Genomic DNA, 21,612 nt, shown 5'->3' on the forward strand with positions numbered 1-21,612 from the left:
ATCAGAGAATTAGAGATAGTATGGAGAAGGTTGGTCTGCGTCATCCCAGGCCTGGAGCAACATCCTGATGAGAGCAGTGAAAAGGAACAGTGTTTTCACCGCTGGAGGTGAGGGAAGACTGAAGAGAGCTAATGGCAGAAGGCTGTAAGACTGTCAACAACATAGCGAGTGTGAATAGGAGCCGTGTGTGATTTCATGCAACTCAAGCACTGAAAATGAGAGTTAAAAAGATGGGATAAATTGATGGATGACAAGTTCCTCCACTGCAGCTGAGGTTGTTGGTGCAGATGTAACCTCCCGCCTGCGTAAGCTGCATGTTGGACAGCCTGGGTGGAGAGAGGGGTATGTTTGGGGGAGGGAGCACTCCATAATTTCTTTATTTTTACACACACTCTCATATTGGTCAGATACAAGACCCTGGGTTAAAGCAACCGTTGTCTGACAGTTGTGGGTACTTTTTCCTTTTCCTTTTTTTGCTGCACTTTTATTACTAGGCAGGAATAAATAATGAAGGATTTTATGTTGAGCAGTTTCAGAGGAGTGTTTTATTCTGTGCAGCCCAGTTTCTCAAAACAGGTAAGCCAAATTCCTGAAAGGAATTAGGTGCCTTAAATTTAAATGCTGGAGAGTGAAATTGGAATATATATGTTGGAACTTATATAAATAAAATGAAGTTTTTAATATCTTAATTTTACTTTTTCTATTTTCTGTATTAAGAAATCTATTGCTTTTTAAACTTAAACCAGTAATTCTAAGCAAGATCCTTGATTTAGGACAATAATACGAGAGTGAGGGCTGTTTTCCCCTCCTGCATGACCTATTTACTGAGTAGCTGATATACACTAGAACTCACCGGCTTATGGAAGAGCTGATCAGATCATTTAAAATTCAACAAGTTGTACACATTCAGGCGAAAACATGATAATTACAACTCTGTCCTTCAGCAGTAACTAGATATTCTGGGAGACAGTATTTTGTATAGGAGAGAGTATTTTGTATGACTAAGTTGAATAAAGCAAATTAGAAAAGTTATATAAGCCCATGTAAGCCTGAAATTAGGTTACTAACATTTGCCCTAGATGCTAAATTTGTCTTCTGGGCTGTTGTCCTCACACACAGCAGTTCTTCTAGACCTTTTCTTTTTTATTATTTTTTTGCTCCACAGGATATAAGTCCTGTGCTAATATACATTGACTACCTTTGTAATTTTAGAAAATGAATGTTCACATATGTAAATATAGCTAGATATGACTAATACTTATTTTTAGGTATGATTTGTTGATTTTTTTGCTTGTTTGTTGAAATAGTTGTCTTGAACATAAATTGGGCTTCCAATAAAAGGCAAATCTTGTAAATACAAATTTAAGGACAAAAACTAATTTCATGTGCTTTGGATACATAATTAAGAATAGCCAATCAAGAATAGATGAGGAGGGATCTCACCCCTGAAGACACATGCCATAGTAGCTGCTTATATCAAAATGACCCTGACCTCACAAATTATTCATTAGATTAACCATTATGCCTTGTTCTGGTTTTTAATTGAAACAGAAAGGACTGGTGTGCTAACTTATACTGGTAAGTGCTGCATGAAGCAGACTTGATAGTCTGCAGGATTTTCCTGAATCACTTCTGCTTGAACAGTTAGTGAGCTACTTCTGGACATTTTTTTATTTCCTTGTCTGCTAAATCGAAGACCCTTGTGTAAATTTCTGTTCCTAAGCGTATACTTAGTACACTTAAAGTTAGGTCACCCCTTACCTTTCCCCGTCAAACTACGTAGATTGAACTCCTTGAGTTTCTTGCAGTAAGATATATTTGTAGGAATTTATATAGCTTTTGGCTGTCTAGAAACTCACTTGAGGTTTTTGGCAGTCTTTCTCAAAAGCGGATGGTAGTAGGGGAACTTCCTAGGTGTTGTACCTGTGCCAGTTACATGGGCACTACGTATGTTACATAGGTTACATAGGCATATCCTTGCTATAACTTGCTATTTTTTTGCCAATAATAAAATTAAATGATTGCATTTGCTTTTTTGGTGATGGCAATATGCTGTAAATTTATGCATTGTGCTGGAGGTATGGTTTCGCTCTTTAAAGTACTTCATCTTGAATGTGAAGCAAATTTTCCTTGTTCCTAACATAAAAAGACCCATACAGGGACATGTATCATATGTATCACATGTATCCTCATAACGCTCTCCCACCCTCTCTTTCTGCCTCAAGAAATTCCTGAGGTGGATGTAGTTTTGAAGGGAGTATTTAGTGACTCTTACTGGATTTCTCTTCTATGGACATGGGCAGTTGTCCTTTTAATCCAGCTCTTGTACTGGAAGAGGTGGTGAACAGCTGATCCCTACCTGCAATTCTTAGACCATGGGTGATTTTGCAAACGACTGTTGCATCCTCAAGTAGTGATTTCTTTTGCGGGCTCAAGGATCCTAGTTCACTTGATTGTTTCTTATATAGAAAGCCGTTCCATACTTCGCTGATTCTTGCTGCTTTTCTCAGAACTTTTCCCAACTCTGGTAAATCATTTCTGAGATAAGGAGGCTAGACCTACATATACCATTCAAGCTACAGGATAACCATGGCCATACGTAGTGGCTTCATGAAGTTCCTCACTGCAAAATCCCCTCATTCCTGTTTTCTATCTTGTACCCAATTACTTATCCGTGCAAGAAGTTTTCCTGTTTTGGCAACTCTGCTTAGATTCCTTTAAAGATTTTGGCAGAGACTTTGAAAGCCTTTCAGAAAGCCAAGTGTGCCTGAGCGCATCCTCATGTTTTTGCTTGTTGGCCCCTTTACAGAAATCTAATGGGTTTGTAAAGTATGATTTTTATTTTCAAAAGCAATATTGACTGTTCTGAAGAGGACTCATCCACTAATTATATTATTTATTATAGCTTCTATGAATGTATCAGGTTAGCAGCCTATAGCTTTCCAAATCCAAATTTCCAAAGCCAGAGATTACATACCACCATTAGCAGTTCAGGACTTTCATTCTTGAGTTTCTTTAGGTCTCTTGGATGTCATGATATGGTTCTTATTTGTTGCTGTTCCTAAATGTACAGCTTTGTGTTTTGCCATCTTTAAACATAGATTGTTTTCTTTTATCTAGTTTACCCCCTGCTCCAGACATCATTTGAATTATCCTTCAGATACTTACCTCCCTCATCTTTTTTTGCAGGTCTGATCAGTGCTGAATTTTTGTTTTGGGTCACTGATATAAATGTGGAACAATGTAGGGCCAAGAATGATCTGTGCTGGGCCTGTTAGAAATATATTGGGTGGAGAAGAGCAGTGGTTTGTGGGTTAGTGGTTTGGCAGCTAATCAATCTTTAATCCACTTAATGTATGTTTTGTTTTTATAATGCTTGGATGCTGTAATCAAAACATTGTGTAACATCCAGTCATGTTACTTAGGGAAATCTAAGCATTTCATTATCAGCACCGTTACCTTGTCAGCAAAGCATGTAATCTCCTCAGATCATATTTATGAAGTTAATTTGTCCAGGTCTTATTGATTGCTGTTTGTTATTGCTCTTCTTTTATTTTATATGAAGAGGTCCATATCTTGATTCTTTGTTTTGACTGAGCTTGAAAGAAGATAATCATTTGGAACCTACAAATATCAATATCATCCTTTAATCCTTTTTTAATAATTGCTTTCTTCACTATTTTGGCATTAAGACTTTGTGTAAATCAGCATTTATAGTCTGCAGAACTCCTTGTCGTGCTCATGGTTAAAAATCTGAGCTGCAGTTCCTTTGGATGTGTTCACTTATAAAGACCAGATAACCTAAGCATGGGCAATAGGTATGCAGTAGCTGAGTAACATCATCTTCAGTGACATATGGAGTAGAAGGTGTTTCACAGCTCTTCAGAACTGAATCTCTAGCAATTTAACTTCCTCCTCCTGCTCTACCTTTCTACTGTGCAGACCTTCTAGAAAGTGCACCTTTTGTCACCGAGACACAGATGTCATTACCGTAAACAGGATTTGTTACCAGCTGTGCCCTGACCCCAAAACAGCATGTCCACAGATTTTCTTATTTATTCTGCATGTGGTCCTTTGTGTGCCTTCTGTATGTGAAGTTAGTATTAAAATCTAAATGCTGATTTTTGTTGTGTTGTTTTATTTCATAAAATGTGTGAGAGTGAGCAAATTGTGTTGATACTGGCTAACCTGCTCTGTCCACTGAAGCCTCTCAGAGAGGACCTAAAGCTATGGGAGGATGTGATCAGTCTACAAATACATGGAAGATAGCTTTGAATTTCAGCCGTGAGGTGTTTGCAGGAATAAATTTAGACAAAACTGCCAGGGGTGATTTTAGGTATAGTCCTCTGCCTTGTGGAATGGGATAGACTGACTTTGCAGACTTTCTTCCAGATCTTGTTTTCCATGGTTGACTTTTCTGGCTCCCGTAAGAAGCCTGGCAGTATAAGGTAGTTTAGCAGCAGCTTCAGGTGCATCGTCTGTGGAAGCTCTGTTTAATTTCTTCACAACCTCTTTCAGAAATGATCCCCCATCAGTTGCTGGGGTCACAGGTTTATTGGTTTATCAGTCGCTGTCGCGGAGTCACTGCTGAGAACAGCTCTGTAAGCTTTCCTGACAGCTCCTCTGCGCACAGAGCAGTTGAAGAAATGAGAAGTCGTGTTCTCTGTGGGTGAAGACCAGGGATCGTGCCCGCAGGAGAGGAGCCTGCTCTTCGCATGGGTACATGTGAGAGGGGATGAAAGGTCTAGCTTGGGAAGATGTAGGAAAGGATGGAAGATTGTTATGTGCTACTGAAAGATATTAGTGTTCTTGGGGTTTGGGTAGTGAATATCAGCATGGCTGGTACAGGCTGAAGTAGGGCTGCTGCTCTAATAATGTGCTCTTGAGACAGCAAGGAGGGTTCGGGGTTATGATTGTGAGGACCTTATATTTTCCTGTTTATATCTGGTAAGACCTTTGGAGAATGGTTTTTGTGTAGGAAGAAGTAAACCTCTTATTAGAAGAGTCAGTTTTATCACCCACTATTGTTTCAGAATACCTTGTGTAATATCAGGGATTGTGTAATATGGGGGATTTATCCGAGTCAACTGACAGAAAGAGCTTCTACCTTCTTTCAGTGAAGTAGATCTGAACTTTGAAAGAGGGTTTCAAACCATTACTGTCAGAGCTTCATTTGCCCTTATTGTTCCTTTCAGAAATCATATGCCTTAATTTTGCAATCGTAATTTAAAAGGGAGAGTGAGAAGGACAACAAATAAGTAACTCTTCAATCCAGGCAGTTCTCATGGATACCTAGTTGGGAGTCCTATCAAGATCTAATGCTGCCTTTTTCAAGGATATTTTTTAGAGTTGGTTCCCTTTAAACATGGCCTGTAAATTTGCTGCTAATTTTAGTATATCAAATTACTTCATTCCTAGAAATGTAATACTACATTTATTTAAAAGTCCACTATTTTAAAAGTTTATTTTAAAAGGCATGTCAGCATATTTATGAACAGAAGATTAATAAGTATCAATAGAAAAAAACTGCGTATGTAGGTGAGAAATTTGTAATGTGTCATCAATGGCAATAGCAAAAATGGTAGTATAAAGAGAAAAGAACTCCAGGCTCACTTGTACTTGAGTAAGGTTTGGGGCTTTTGTTTGTTATTTTTTGTTTTTGTTTTTTCCTCACAGCACCTTTCTGAATTTGCTGGTCCTTCCAGAAATACTGCCTAGTAGCATTAGCCTGTCTGAGGGCTAAGACACCTAAGACATTTCTTACTAGCAGAGAGAAGTTCCTTGCTGTTGATATTCTGAGCATTGCATTTTAACTACGTGGTGCAGATGCACAGTGCGGAGTGCTGTGCATTGCAGCTCTGCTAAATGCCATCTTTAATTATGCATGGTATCTTCTCGTCATCTTAAATCATTCAGGTTTGACTACCCAAGCATGGATGTGTAGTTAAGCTTCCGGCAGACTTTTTGTTTGAAACTTGTGACCTTAAATGAAAAGGATTTTCCTTTCTTTCTTCCTAATAATTTTTTTGGAATAGAGAAACCTTGTCACTTATTTAAAATACCCTTCTGACAGGTCCATGTAAATCTGTGTGTGTTCATGATAAATATTGCACTTTGTTTTTTCCCCAGGGAGACTGCAGCTATGAATTGGAGATTCAGCCTTACTTACGTATTGAAGATGTTCATGTTCAAAGGAATAAAAGCCCATTTTCCATGACCAGCTCCGCATTTGATCAGAAAGCACAATCATCTAGAAAAAGCATGGCACACAGATCAAAAGTAAAACCATTTTTGCCTTACATAAATGATACTGAGAGTGAATTTCTTTCTGCATTTAAAATAAACACAAAGACCCTCAGAAGAACTTCTGGATTAAATTTGGAAGTGCCTGCGTTGCCTGCAGGAGCTAATGCTTTAGATTCTTTCTCAGCAAGAAGACTTGCACTGGCTGAAACTACTGATCAGAGCAGTCAGAGAGATGACGAAATAGAGAAGGTGACATTTGACTTAAATGCATTTACTGACTTATGTGATAGCAATGAAAGTACTATAAATCATGAAAGTACCATAATAAAGGAATGCAAATCTGTAGATAAAGCTTATAGCTCTCTGGGCATGAACCATGCAGATTCTGGTTATGGTAGCTTTACAGCTGAGAAATCACCTGTTTCTTCTCGCTTGTTTTATCTTCCTGAATCAGAGTTAGATTCATTTGCACTTGTGACACCATCTGAGGAATCTTCTTGGTTAAAAGGAGTATTTTCCTGTGTGCAAAGGCTTTTATCACAGTCTCCTCCCCCTTTGAATAAGCTTGATGATTTTGAAAGCTCCATGGGATGTGGAGAAGCAGCAATCTGTCCTTTTCAAAATGCTGTTTCCAACAGTTCTTCAGACAGACTGCAGGACAGAGTCTTTCCTGCTTCTTCTGAAGCTGATAGTTCACTACTGCCATTTGAAAATCCTTCTGAACCAAGAGCCACCAGTGACTTGGGTGCCTCCATAAATACCTGTCTTGCAAAAACTGTATTATCTTCTGAGGCTGCTGGTGATAAAGCCGAAGAGGGGCTTCACTGGAGTGACAGCTTCGATAGTGTGTTTGACAGAGAAGAACTCACAGAAATTCAAAAGAAAATGCTGACAATAAATCACGCTCTAGCAAATAACCCTTCAAATAAATGCTTTGTTCAGGAAGATAAAGGTGATCTTGCAATGAATGAGAAAAAAGTGATTACTGATGAAGAGAAGAGTATACATTTATTTGAAGGTGAACACATTTATGAAACAAATGATGAAATTTTTTCTACAAGCGATGAACATTTAGTCATGTCAAATGCAGGTGAGGATGTTGCTCGGCCAGCTGCAGGAGAAGGCTCTGAGTGGTTTCTTTCTGAGGAGTGCTGCACGAATGCAGACAAAACCTGCTGGGAACCGCCGATAAGCGGTAAAATCACAGCTATGAAAATGTCAGGTGATACTAGTGTGACTGAGCAATTTCTGGATGATAAAGATGGATATGACTGTTCTCAAGAATTGTTTTCTGTTACCTTTGATCTGGGGTTTTCTATTGAGGAGTGTGAGAATGAAATCTTAGAAAAAGAAGATATGAATGCTAATAATATCAAAAAAGCAAATGGTGCTTCAGGTGATCATGCAGATGTTAAATCTGCTGAAGATAAAAATAAATTACTGAATGATAAATCCAGGCTTCAAACACCGCCAAAATGGGATTGCGAAAGTCTAGAGAGAGCAAACTTTTTCACACCGTTGCCATCCCAGAGTTGGAGCCCAAGTCGCACAAAAGTGATGGGAGATGCTGCCACTGCAGCTTCTTCTTTGAAGTCAGGAGACAAAATGGGAAGTGGAGCACCTGCAGCTTTGGCTACTTCACTTTCTACCCCAACTGGAAGAAAGCTGCTGACTGTTGAAGGTATCAAAAGAATTCCTACGAATGTTTTCTCTAGCATTAGGCAGGAAATTTGAGAGATGACACTTGAAAAGTAAATATGAGCCTGCTTAGAAAGCGCTTTGAGAGTTCAGTCTTGGATGCACTTGATTGTCCCTCGGGAAGAGCTGACAACCTAGAAGACGCAAACCTGCATATTTCACATGTAATTCCTACTTGAAGTAGGGATTTCAGTGGCAGAGGTAGTTGATAGCTTCATGCTTAAATGAGAATGTAGAATCCAATATCTCTTGAATCTTCAACTAAGTTTTTTGACCTAGTTGGGAAGGAGGGTGGAAAAAGGGAATAAAGGTTAGAATACTAAAAGTTGGCTCAATGAGGAAACTTTCCAGAAACTTACCATTTTCTAATATACCCCATGTACTGACTAGCCATTTGAGGCTGAAATACCTATATACGTATTAGATAAAGTACTCTGGGCTGAATCTCTGAAATCTCTTCGCAAGTGCAACCATGGGAGACAGTTGTGTGAACTGTAGCTGCCTTTAAAACCCTTTCTTAATCCTCTCGTATCTTATTCATAATCATCCTGATCTGGTACACTTCAATCGCTAAATCCATCCTTTCATATTTTTCTCTCATTGTTCCTGAGGGATAGAAACTATACTGATGGATTTCTTTCATTTTAGTTGTGTGACAGCTGACTCGTGTGCTTAAACTTTTCCTGACAAGAACTCCTGCTCAAACCTGGCTTGTCTTCAAATGTTAACTGTTTGAAGGCTTTAATCTATTTTTGTTTCCCCTTCTCTTTCTCCCCTTCTGTCCTTTTCTGTTTTAGGAACATTAAATCTTTAAAAATGTTTTTTTCCTATCTTGTAGTAAAGTATGCCAATGCATAGTTGACTGTCATTCTTCTTCATTTGTAATAATCATTCAGGCTTAATGTTGCTAAATCTGATTCATAGGGCATTTTGAGTTTTCCTGAATGATTTTGCTACTGTCCTTAAAGATTGAAATTAAGCATAAATAGTCTGTTTGGTGGTTAAAGCATCTTTTTTTAGTTGTCTTTGAATTTGCCTGCTGGTCACCAGATTTTCTGACTACTTCTGTTTGCCAAAAGCCTCGCTGTTTCCTGAATCATCACACCTTCAAACTCATGCCTCAGTTTGCTGAATAAAAAAAAAATCATGATTTATTAAATTTATTTAATAAGAGACCCTGAACTGGTGCTCTGGGATTGCAGAGGGATTCAGGCTGGAAGGGAGCCGCGGAGATGCCTGGTCCAGCCAGGAGCTGGTCATGGCTCCCCTGGGAGCCTCGGGAAGCAGCTTGTTGCCATCTTCTCAGCAGCCTCCCCTGAGGGGCTGCAAAGCTCCTGTTGGGGCTCTTTCCCCAAGCCATTTTTTTCTCCAGACTAGATAAGCCCAGCTTTTTGTTGAAATGAGAAATATTGATACTTAAATATGTTATGTTAGAAGAGGAATGTTTGAGAATTCTGTGCTTTTCCATAAAGAGACTCAAACCAGTGAGTGGTTTAGCCGGGAGCAAGCCTCCCTCCCCGCCACCCTGCCAGAAGCATAACACTTATTCATCTTAAAAGGGCTCCTTCCCCTTAGTTTCATTTTTCACCTTCCTTTTGCTTTGTCGGTGCTGCCTGCGGTTGTCACTGCTGCTCAGAAGCTCTGGGGAAACAGGATTTATTGTACATCTCAGCTGGAGCTTATTTATTTTGATTAACAAGGCTAAAGAGAACAATATTTGCCACATAGATCAATAAGTAATCTCTTGTATAGGTACTTTTGTAAGAGACAGATTTTGGTTGTTCAGTTATAGCAATATTGTATTGTGAACAATACATTTTCTTACAAATGCTGTTTACTGTTTTTTTCTGTAGGAACAAGCAGTGAAAGTGAAGAAGAGGTTGTTATCCGAAGAAAAAATAGGAATAAGGAAAATGTTTTGAAGTCCCCTGATGTGAGTCTTACTGGGGGGGGAAGAGAAGCAAAGCAAAAAAAGACAAGAAAGCCAAACATAGAAGCACAAATCATCTTTGCAATTATACTTATTTCTGTTTATACAGGTTATGAATGACAGTGATTTTGAATCGCCAGTTCATGCTGTCCGAAAACGTAGACACCCGCTTAACATGGTTAGTGTGTGCTTTGGCGATATAGAGGAAAAACAGTTTGTTTATGGATTGTATTTTTAAACATTTAATCTTTCTCCAATCAGTACGCACGTGTTCTTACTAAAAAGATTTTATGCTATAAAATCAAGCAAGTCGGGATGTAATTTTTTCCTTTCAGTTCTTTCCCAAGGTCTTCTAAGATGAATTTGTAGTTGTTTGGCAGTGAATTATTGTTACAGACATAAAAGCTGAGCTTCTCCCTTTGTGAGCGGCAGTAAAATAGCCTCTCTTCCACAAAGCTTTGCATCAATAAAATGTTCATGTCACATTTAACCTGATTTTTCTTCCAAATACCGTATTTTCTTGTTCCTTTCTGAAGAGATGCTACTTTTCTATTTAGTAGAATGGTTAGCATTATTGTGGTTTGCAACTTCTAGCGTGAAAATAGGACATTGCTGGAAAAAAAATGATATTGAAGGATACCTGTGTAATTAAAATGCTCTGCTTTCTTTAGCCTTGCTTATTAAAGTGCTTGTGATGTGTTCCTCTAGTCCGATGTGTCCAGTGATGACAGCATGGATTTTCACAAGAACTCCAGGAGGACCCTGGAGAGCAGCTCAGCAGCCTGTGACAGGAAACAGCCAACCACTGCGAAACGGCAAAAGGTCAAGGGCAACTTTACGTGCAAGGTATGAGGTTACCTGTCCCTTCTAACACTTCGAAGGGCAAATTTGGAGCAGCTTGCACTGAAGTTGTAATTTAGATAACTAAAGCGCTTTGACATAGCTGTACCTATGTAAGTACAGATGTTTGCAATGTTTCAAAAAAAGAACCAAAACGAGAATTAGTGAAATTCTCCTTTGTGTCCAAACTGCAAGGATAAACTGCAAATATTTTCTAAATTGTATAAATTTAAATTTAAAAACACATAAAGTGTCAAAAATGCTGAGCACTGGTTTCACATCCTTGGGACAAAAATTTACTGTGTCATAGAGTCATTCGTTCTGGAGCCTCTGTGTGTGTGTATATATCTGTTTTTATGGCATTATGTAGAATCTCATGGTACAACTGTATTACAGTAGACATGCAGTTGGGGCAGTAGTTCATTTTTAGGACATCATTTAGTAGTGTTGATGCCAATATCTATTTCACACAAGTATGTTGCAAACTGGAGATGAGATGAAACCTTGGAATGCTGGATAATGATTTTATCTCTCACCTCCCTTGCCTGACTTTCAGAGGAGTCTCCAGGACCCTGCACAATAACATTCTCAAGCAAAATAGGAATTTATACTGCAAGTAAAGAGATACCCAAAGATTAGTCAGACTTGGGAAATTCAGATACTTTTCCAGAACTTACACTATTAGGACATTTGATCATATGAATGTATGACCTGCTCTAATGGTTTCAACTTTGAACATCTTAAGAGAGTAAATGCTCCCTTCACCCAAAATTTAAGTCTTAGCTCAGTGTTCTATACTTTAATCTGTCACTGAGTCAGGAACTTGTTGAGCGGATGCAGGACCGGCATTGTATATTCATAGTAAGTTGGAAAGCTCTTGGTTAGGCATGGATGTGCGTTCCACTAGGAGGAGATTACAGTAATCAGGACTCTAGGGCACATTATGTTGCATGTTTTTAGTGCTTTAACCATCACACCCAGAAGAGTATCTTGTGGTTGCTAACTTGAAAAATGCCATTCAGGAACCCACTTCTAGCCAGTAAGATCATCATTATGGAGACTTTATGTTCTGGAATACAAAGAATAAGGAAGGTGAAATTAAACATTTTTTTGAATGGAGACCAAAAGATTCATGGAAAAGAGTATGTTATCTGTATTCTTATGAAATTCTACTCTGCCTTCACATGTCATCTTATCTAAACATCATATGGATAAACATGTCAGAATTCTACATCCTCAGAAGATCCAAGACATCAAAGTCATTCTGCTAGGCCACCACCAGTTACAGCGTTCTGCCAGAATTACTGATAGTGGAGTTGTAAGCGCTGCAGTGGTCTGTGATTAGATTAACTGAGCTTGTGAAAAGTCCGGCATGACCAAAATAGCCAGCTGGCACTGAATGAGATTCAATAATGTTTTATTTCCTGTGTGTGACCAGACTCTTGACTGTTAGTTCTGCTGTCACAGTGTGTCGCTGCAGAGTTTGTCCTCTTTATGGTCTTCCACTAGTAAGAAGGATTAAGACTAATTGGCAATAGCACTGAGTGTTCTTTCCTGTAAGCAGGTTTGAAAATAACCAAAACTCTTCTAGCAAAGGAACTATTAATAATGCCTGTCAGGTTTACTAATTGATGCAAGCAAAGAAGTTAAAAGAGAATCAACTTAAGAAAATTTGGAAAATCTGAAATAGCACTTATTACATGCAAAAGATGCCTCACTCTTCCTTGTGGTAAAGCAAAATGTACAGCTTTGTATGTTATATTCTAAACATCCCAAAGGCAAACAAATCATTCTTTTGGAGTAGTTGAAATATGTAATGATTATTCTTCCTTTTTTTTCAGATTTTGCTTTATAACTGAAATTATAAGAGAAAAAATTAGCTTAGTATGAAGTGTCTCTGGAAAGACATTTTCCTGACCTTTTTGTTTTGTTTCACTGACATCCTTTGGTATGTTCTGTTGTCTGTTATTGAGGGAACTTCAAGGTTTATATCATGTTTCCTTTGCTGAAGTTCCTCTGTGAATTGTCCCAAATTCCATGAAAAAGAAAATTTCCTCAATAATCAGGTTCATTGTCTAATGAAACCATCCTAAGTCCTAAACAGAAAAGGGCAAACCAATATGATGTCTGCACCTGAACTTTCTGCTGGACTTAGGTTCAGAGTAATCCAGACTTTTTAACTTGAAACAGCTTTTCTGTAAGCAACTCCAAGTTAGAATGAGTAAAACTAGATTTATAAGATAATATTATTGGGTAGTTTAGTTGCAGTGTGTTAGTAAACTGTCTGTGCTACTTAGCTAGTCTTGGTGCAAACAGTGCTAGAGACACTACATAGCTTTGGCTAGCATTCTTTAATTGGCTCCAGCTTCATCTTTCTGTTGTGGTGGGACCGATCTTTCATGTATTTCACTGAACTTTGTGTTCTTTGCATCACTTCCCTTGTGCAGGACTCTAAGTTGGAAGCTAACGCCTGAGGTCAGCTGGGCAGTTATCTTCTGAATTCATGAACTGATCTAATCAGAGATCTCATATGGAACATTAATTGGGAGCCAGCTTCTCTAACTCTAAATTTGTGTGTATTTTCTTCTTTTTTTAGAATGCAGCAAGACAGTTTCTAGAGGAAGAAGCTGAGCTTTCCCAGCAAGATGCAGATGGTGTTTCGTCTGATGAGACTGATGTTTCGGAGAATGAGCTGAGCTCTTCACTCGTCCAGTTTCTCAATGATGATGCAGACTTCACACAAGTGTTGAATGGTGAATAAAGAAAATTTTTTATGGTTTTAAGATAAGAGTATCACTTAATAAAGTGGTGTATGATAGGCATGGTCGTTCAGTTACTGTATATGTCAGTTTATAAGCAGTAAACTCTTCAGCTATGGTAAATTAGGTGCTCGCCGTTATTTATTTGTACCTTCTCCATTTCTATCATGAGTTTCGTATGTATTAAATGCCTCCCTGAAAGCCTGTGCATTGCAATAGCTTTGTGCAAGCTTGAATGAGTTCTTCAAGGACTGTGTAGTTAGGAGATCACCCTTCGCTAAGGACCAGCCCACCCCCACATGCTCCATTATGAGTGCCCAGAAACACAATTTTCCGTTTCACTTAGAAATTTCTAAAACTTTCAAGTCTTTTGGTACAGAGAGACCTGAAATATGATAGGAAATAAAGGTATGAATTGTAAAGATAAAATTACAGTGTTGACACTGTCAGAGATGAGAATAATGCTCTTTTTTTGGCTGAGGTGATTTGCTTATCCCCACATTTATGAACCTTATCTTTCCCTCGGGTGTTTTGCATAATGGAATCATCTTACTCCCATTAAAGAGGTTCCCAGAAGTTGTTGCTGGGGATTTTCCTCCTCCACTGAGAACTGTCCCTTCTGAGATCCTATAGGTACTTAAGTAAGCCTACCCCTTTTTCCTAGTCTCTGAAATAAGTTGTCCTTTCTATTTTGGGAGAGGCTTGCAACATGGAAAATTGAGTGATTTGGGTTTATCTGCAGGTGCCAATGCTCTTCTCTCTGCTATGAGTAGCCTGAGCTCTCTCTGCTGAGAAAACCTTTTCTGTGGCAGCTGCTCATGAAGGCACGCTGGTTAGGCCTTGTCCGTTGTCTTGCTGGGATCTTTAGAGATGTCTGGAGAATTTCAATTCTTCTTTTTTTCTTTCTTTTTTTTTTTTTTTTTTTTGTGCGAAATACAGGTTTTGGGGTGCTTATAATGGAATTATTTATCATAAAAAACATAATGTAACAATAATGAAAGAAATAGTTATATCCTTAATAATATGGTATTCCCTTTTCTTTCTTTGATTCAGACTCCGAGATGACAGGAGTTTACCTGAAATCTGTGCGTAGTCCAGCTCTTGGCAATAGATACAAAATGGTTCACCGCGGATTCAACAACAGCGCAATTTTCTCACAGGTGCGAAATGAAATGACGGCCATCCTTGTGAAATTCAGTTTATGTATGACTGTATTTAAGTTTTAATCATACTTTGGAGTGTGGATTGCAGCCTCTTGTTACTAAATAACAAGTTCTAAGAAAAGACTTTTGACTTCAGTTTGATTTCTAAGTCTAAAAGGTGCACACAGGGGTATGCCTCGACAGAAGCATGCGCATTCCTGCGGGAGAGAGGCTGTCAACCAGTCTGAAGCGAAAGCATCCCAATCCCTGGTCCTCTCTTTTCGCTGAAAAGCAAGGCTGGTACCGGGATTGCTGTTGCCAGGTGTAGGGACTGTATGGTACCTCCAAGGCCATAAGCTTTTCCTGCCCCGTCTCAGATGTCTGCCACTGTCCAGAAGGGCTTGCATCTTTCCAGGAAGGTGCCTCTGACCCAGCATGTGATATTTCCAGTGTCTTAACTGGCTTCCAGTTTAGGGAGAGAAGCAATTCCCGAATATAGGGGTAACAAAGAGTTTGGGCATGTTCCTGGTGTTCGCCCGCTGCATGTCCGATTGCCCGGAGCTCTTGATGCCAGACAAGCAGCGATGCTGCCAGGGCACCTCTTGCTCTCCGATGCCCGCACAGCGTTACTGCGGGGGCCTGACCCATCCTCTGCGTGTGCCCTGCCTGGCGAGGAGATTTCGGAGCGTGCGTGGCTCTCCCAAGTACATCCCTCACTAAGCTCTTGCAATGTTACCTACGGTATCACTAGGCGCTAGTTCTGGGCACTCATAACAGGGCCAGCGAAACCCTGCTGGGTTATCTGGGCAGCGCTTGCTTCGAATTGTGAATTCTTGTCCTCACTGTTCCCTGCTTTGCTCAGCGTCGCTGGCACCCGCTGCCTCCCCTCTCTGTGGGCGCTGAATCGCTTCGGCCAAGCGGTGCTGCCTTCCCCATGATCCGTCTTTGGGGTCCTGTTTCACCCCAACGCTGCATACGTGCCATGGCGTAAACCGCCTGCTGCACTGTATTTTTCAGTTATGTAGTCGTTAACTTTCCCTTCTTATTTCACAGAGACCAAACATGGCAAGTAAATGATAAAATTGGAAAAATGGATGCTCAGGGTGGTTTGTCGGTCCCCTCACTCCCAGCAAGGTCTCCTTCTGTATCCTGCGTTTTTATATTTTATATCACCTTCAGCACTATAAAATGAAGTCTGTATTTGATGAAAAGGCTAAATTACCTTTTTTTCCTTTTTGTCTGTTAACTCTCTTACTTCTGTTGTGATATTACAATTAATAGTCCCATTAAAAGCTTTCCAGTGAAAAACCGTGGGCCTGACCCAAAAATCTCAGTGTACACTCGTTTCCAGAAACAGTGCAAGTATGTAAGGCCTCCAGGGAAGTAGCTGAGAAACCAGGTAGCATGTTCACCATGCTGTTTTATGAGCCTGTATGCTCTCTGGTACTTACGCATAGGATGCGTTGGATAAACAAAATACAAAGCAAGAGCAAAATCAGTATACAGTTTGAAAACTTGCTATTTTTTGTTTTCCCCCACCCCCAGATTCCTGAGCAAGACGAGACTTATGCAGAAGACAGTTTCTGTGTTGGAGAGGAGGAAGAGGAAGCTTGCAGAAAAAGTGAATCTAGTGAGGAGGAGGTGTGCGTTAATTTTGATCTCCTAAATGATGAGAGTTTTGCTAAGGGCAGAAAACAATACCTCACTCGCCGCAGAAAACAACTGAACCAGGCCAAGATGGAGGAGGACTACACTGCTCCAGTGCCGAAGAAGAAACCATCCCGAATTATTGTCCTTGATGACTCCAGTGGGGAAGAAACGAGCGTCAGTAATGAGAAGCCCATGAAAACAGGCTGTTTTAGGACAGAACCGGAAAATGCTCAGTTACCTGGATCATTGCCTCCTGTCTCTTCAGCACAGCACAAGGAAATTGCTGGAGAAATCAGTGCTCAGCAGCTTCTGGAGAATAAGGGTCAGATGCTTCTTAGCCTGAAGGCTTCAGTGTCTGAAACGCTCGATTTTCACCCGGAAAGTCGAGTCAGGAGCGTATGTTCCTCATCGCCTGTCACTAGTTCTGATCCCAGGAAAGAGGATCTTCAGGCTGCTGCTGAGGTGGGTGTTAATTCGATACGAGGACTTTCGTCTCAGCTCACATTTTGCTAAAGAAAGTAGTGTGGGGGAGCTCGTCCTTTTCGGATGGTGGTTATGAGGGCTGTCAGAAATACAGCAGCAGTAGTGATAAAGGCGTCAGTCCATTCTGCTTTTTTTGCTTTACGTTATCACCTTTTTCCTTGATATAGGAAGCTTTCGTACTTGCAGTCTGACTTAGAGAACGTCTTAGCGATGAATGAGTAAAAACTGAGGATTAGACACTATCGTCAGTCTGGCAGTCATGGAGGATTATGGATCTATTTCAAATGGCAGAGAGATTCCAGTAACCTGGGGTCAGGATTACTTTGTTTTTATAGTTATAAAATACTTCTTCACTGTCCTAAATTAAAAACCTCCAGAGTCTGAGGTTTGATTCCTGAACTTCTGCTTACGCTTTTCTGCCTGACTTTTATTTTTCACAATATTCAATTTTTGTTGGACTCATTATTGTTAGTGAATGCTGCATACTGCTGTAATTTAAGCCACTGAATAATTAGGTGCTCAACTAATTGGAGAGATTAAGTTTAGACAGCATTAAAATCCTGATCTGAAAGTGTTCATGTTTTGCAATAAAGCACCATTTTTAAGGAGATTTTATTAACTAGATTTTTCAAAAAACTATGGAACAAAGTTTGTCTCTGCTGAGCATCAGTGTGGAAAACCATTTTTTTATTGGCGTGTTGTTCTTTGGTGTTATCACTTAGAAATGCCGTGTGATTTCCAGCCTTTGCAGGTGGGAAGTTCTCTGAGGAACACCTGTGTGAATCCTTCCGCTGCGTCCTGGTCTGCTTCCAGAAAACCCTCATCAGCTACAAGTCTTATTTCACGTGACCCTCTGGAGAAGAAAGCCTCGCTTTGTATTCTGGTCGACAGCCGTGAGATCTCCTCGGGCCCGGATATAATATCTTCCTTGAAGGCGGTTCACGGCGTGAAGGTGCAGGTTTGCTCGCTGAGCAGTAGCGATTACATCGTGAGCAACCGCATGGCGGTGGAGAGGAAGTTTCAGTCGGAATTACTGACCTCTGCCAACAGGACTAAAGTCATCCAGCGGATCCAGCGCTTGCAGAGCATGTTTGAGAGGATCTGTGTGATTGTGGAAAAGGACAGGATTAAAACAGGTAGGTGTTCCCAGGTAGGGGGGCGTGTGGACGTGCTGTTCTCTGCTCAGGACTTGCAGTGGCCACGCTGGCTCTGTGTATAATAAAGGTCTGAAGCCAGTTATGTTAAAAAGGTAGGATTTAGCCTCTGTTGGAGTTTTACACTGATAAGGTCACAAGCTAAACACTGACATTTGCTTTGTGTTGAGGGTACTGAGTATACATGGAGATGCACAGCTGGCTAAAGAGGGCTACTCTACTGCAGCAAGGAAAAACAAGTCAACTTGTATTAGCATGGTCAGTCATTAATATGCCAAAAAATCAGCTTCAGGACAGAATACAACAAAGAGGGCCAGAGTGATGCAATAAAGAAAGTGCTTGGCACTGAAATAGTTGACTCAAGAAAAATACCTTTTCTAGCAGTAAGCTAACAAGTGGTGTCTGTCCAATTGCACAGGAAAATTCTCCCCTGTTAAAACCAGTGGGAACAGTAGCCAACCTGAGCAAACCATTCTACATATTGAATCTACCTTCAAAGGGTATTAAAAAAGAAAAAAGTAAGGATTAAAACACATAATAGCTGGTACTTCAATAGTCAGAAGGTAATCAGCTGAATGTAATCAGTTTTTTTAGAAAAAGACAATAAGCTTTTGTACAAAGCATTGCTTTTGGAAACCTGTATTTGAGCTATTACCTCCTGTCACAAAGCACAGAATAGATTCTCAGATACGCCTTTCTAATCCCACCTGACTTTATTAAATGCTCATGGAAAATCTGGGCTATTTCTTAAATTAATTCATATAGTCTGGACTAGCCCTTTGTTTTAATCATCAGACCCAGGTTATGTAGTCAAATGGTTTTACTAATGCTGTCTATTCCCAGAGCCATCCAGGAAATGAAGTAATTTAAAGAAATCCTGCACCTGCTTTAAAAAAGATGAAACTAGAGCTCAGAGCTTCAATTAAACTACAGACGTTCAGGGATATAAAACACTAGTGTTGAAATAAAGTTATTGTGGATGTAGATTTGTTTTTGTGATATAAATCTAGTATCTATGCTAGTCTAAATATGAATATGATGATCACATTGGTCACTAAAGATGCAGATCGTCATGGGGACGTTCCCCTGTCTTTGCTGTGGATGAATGCGCTGCATTTGAGTTGCCTTCCTGCCCCGCTGCTGAAGCCACCATTCAGTTTTCAGCATTTTGCCCAGTTTCTCTCGTTACGCAGTTTTCAAAGTGCTGCTTGTTTCTTATTTGACACTGTGCAAGTGCTTCCTTCTTGCCTTTGTAGCCTTACAAAATCTCCTCAGTCTCTTTAGCCTGGTTATTCATCATTTATCACGTGTTCCTCTCAAGCCTCTCACGTAGTGACCTTTGTATCTAATTTGCATTCTCGGTGCTAATTCCTAAAACCTACTTCTGGAATAACCACGTAAATCCTTCTCACCCATGACCCGTCCCACCTCCTTTCCTCGAGACGTTTTCCCTCATCATGTTTCTGTGCTGTTAAAGTAGCCATCTCTATTTTGGTGCTTTGTAAGCGATTCACGTTCTGTTTCTTCACCGTAATTTAGGATTTACAGATAAATCTCGCTGAGTTTTTCTGTTTTAACTCTGTAGGAGAAACGTCAAGATTTTTCCAAAGGACTCAGCACTATGATGGAGTGCTCTCAGCCTTGGTCCAGGCTGGGATCCGAATCCTTTTTAGCTCTTGCCAAGAGGAAACTGCCACTTTGCTGAAAGACTTGGCTTTGGTGGAGCAGAGAAAAAATGCTGCCATCCTTGTGCCAACCGAGGTGGAGGGTCACAGGCAGGAGCTGCTCAACTTCTACCTGACTATTCCTAACATCAGCTACTTAGCCGCGCTCAACATGTGCCACTATTTCGACTCCATGAGGAAGATGGCCAACAGGTAACAGCAAAGGGGTCCTGCAAGTATCTGGAGGCTCTCGCGCCTCACAGGAGTGAATTCGTCTGGATTAAGATTGTAGCCCCTTTTTCTTCTCCTTTCCCATCTCTCTAAATTCACCCCGGCCCTCAGGCCAACAGCGCGAATCAGAAATGAGACCTTGATGGCTGCTCTGTGGAAATGATGGAGGTGGGGAAGACAGTGGTTGCTGCTGGGAAGGACTGCCAAATTCTCCCTTCTCTCCCTAATCCAGTAGTAGTTTTGGGCTTTGAGGAGTTGCTTGGTCCTCAGGGACAACCGGGACTGCCCCTGCCTCCTCTTGGGAAGCAGTCCTTGGGCCTCCCCTGGCTTTCCTCCTTCCCTGTCTCACCCAGGACCTTCTGCTGGGCCAGGGGTGAGGCAGGGTAGCTCAGAGATGTCATTTCTGTGCCTTACTGATATTCCCAGAGCTCCCGGGAGCTTTCCTGTCTCCACATCTGCCCTGCCCTGTTCTTTATGCCTTTCTCAAGCTCTTCCTTCAATAACAAGCAGAGCTCGTTCCTGCTGCTGCTGCTGCCCTTTGCCTTCCACTCTTCACGGCAGTCCCTGTTCTCTCTGCCGCTCTCTTGGGCTCGCTTAGTCTGGTGTGGTCACAGCCTTAGAAACCTAGAGGGAGGCGAGTGCCAGCAGCTCGTGCCATCCCTGCTGCTCGCTGGCCACCGGACACTGACCCGTACCGTCGTCCCCGTGAAGCCCGGAGCGCGGCATGCGAGGTGCCTCCTTGTTTCTTGCAGCTCCCCGGGGGACATCGCCGCCTGCGCCCACGTCAGCCAGCAGAAGGCTGAGGAGATCTACCGCTACCTCCGCTACGGTTTCGACGTGCAGATGCTGCCCGAAAACCTCCGCCCGAAAGGGAAAAGCGGCGCGCCTGCCACGAGCTGAGGGGAGTGAGATGGGGCCTCCAGAGCTGGAGGCTGCTTTCTTTTAACTGCACTTTATTAAGTTCTGATTCACTGTAAATATGTAAATAAACCCTTGCAGAAATGTCAGGGGCTTTGGGGGGTGTTAGGCCCACGGTGCGGCTCGGTGAAAGGCCCTGCCCTGCTTGGGTGTCGCCCGCCTGCGGAGCTGTCTCCCTGCAGCGCTGGGTGATGCGCAGAGTGGGGCACCTGCTGCCAAAACACCTTACAGAGACAGGGTGGGCGCTTGGGGAGGGGGGGGCTGCCCAGGTTCAGCCTCCTGCCACGCGAACACTCAGCCCTGCAGCGCAGCGGGGCTGCGGCTTTTTGCTGCCGCGGTGTGGCTGCCTGCAGAAACGGTGGTTCTCCTTCCTGTCCCTTCCTGGCACCAGCTGCATCTGCTTTCATGAAGAGGATTGGGGGGTTGGGGGGGGACAATCTTGCTAGCCCAGGGTGCATGAAGCTCAGGCAGACCATGCTTGTGATTTTGCAAAGCAGATGCCTTGACGTCAGCCACTGGTGCAGCAGAGTGAGAATATGCAGGCCCAGCGAGCCAGAACAAGGCTGGCTGGGGGGGGGGGGCTTATCTGAGGGCTGCTATGGTTTAGTAAGGCTTGTTTTATCTTAAGCTCAATTTTTCTAGTAAGAGATTTACCAGAAACAGGCTCTGCTGTAATTTGCAGTGCAAAGGCTTGTAAAGGCCTGAAAGCTGGGGTTTTTTTTTTTTTCTTTCTTTTTTTTTTTTTTTTTTTGGGGGGGGGGGGGGGTGCCAACTATGGCTGCCAGAGGATTTTTCTCCTACTACAAAGGACCCAGGCTCCTCTTATTCCATGTGTTAGAGGACTCACACCACAGTCATCCTGCTACACAAGCACCTGCACCCCCCCCTGCCCCACCC

The 21,612-nt window shown here is 41.4% G+C and overlaps 1 protein-coding gene across 2 annotated transcripts in view; it reads left to right on the forward strand.

Annotated features, from left to right (window-relative positions):
- FANCM (FA complementation group M) overlaps positions 1-20,804 on the forward strand; it is an 81,437-nt gene extending 60,633 nt beyond the window's left edge. For both annotated transcript variants that reach the window (XM_026118220.2, XM_064511795.1), the window contains 10 exons: positions 6,130-7,927; positions 9,798-9,877; positions 9,984-10,052; positions 10,583-10,720; positions 13,311-13,467; positions 14,527-14,633; positions 16,161-16,727; positions 17,491-17,884; positions 19,488-19,779; positions 20,550-20,804. In XM_026118220.2, coding sequence (XP_025974005.2) covers positions 6,130-7,927; positions 9,798-9,877; positions 9,984-10,052; positions 10,583-10,720; positions 13,311-13,467; positions 14,527-14,633; positions 16,161-16,727; positions 17,491-17,884; positions 19,488-19,779; positions 20,550-20,697 — 3,750 coding nt within the window. In that variant the 3' untranslated portion in view covers positions 20,698-20,804. The remainder of the gene's footprint in view (positions 1-6,129; positions 7,928-9,797; positions 9,878-9,983; positions 10,053-10,582; positions 10,721-13,310; positions 13,468-14,526; positions 14,634-16,160; positions 16,728-17,490; positions 17,885-19,487; positions 19,780-20,549) is intronic.
- The last annotated feature ends 808 nt before the right edge of the window (positions 20,805-21,612 follow it).

The sequence above is a fragment of the Dromaius novaehollandiae genome, chromosome 5, assembly GCF_036370855.1.
Source record: "Dromaius novaehollandiae isolate bDroNov1 chromosome 5, bDroNov1.hap1, whole genome shotgun sequence".
NCBI classification, from domain to species: domain Eukaryota; kingdom Metazoa; phylum Chordata; class Aves; order Casuariiformes; family Dromaiidae; genus Dromaius; species Dromaius novaehollandiae.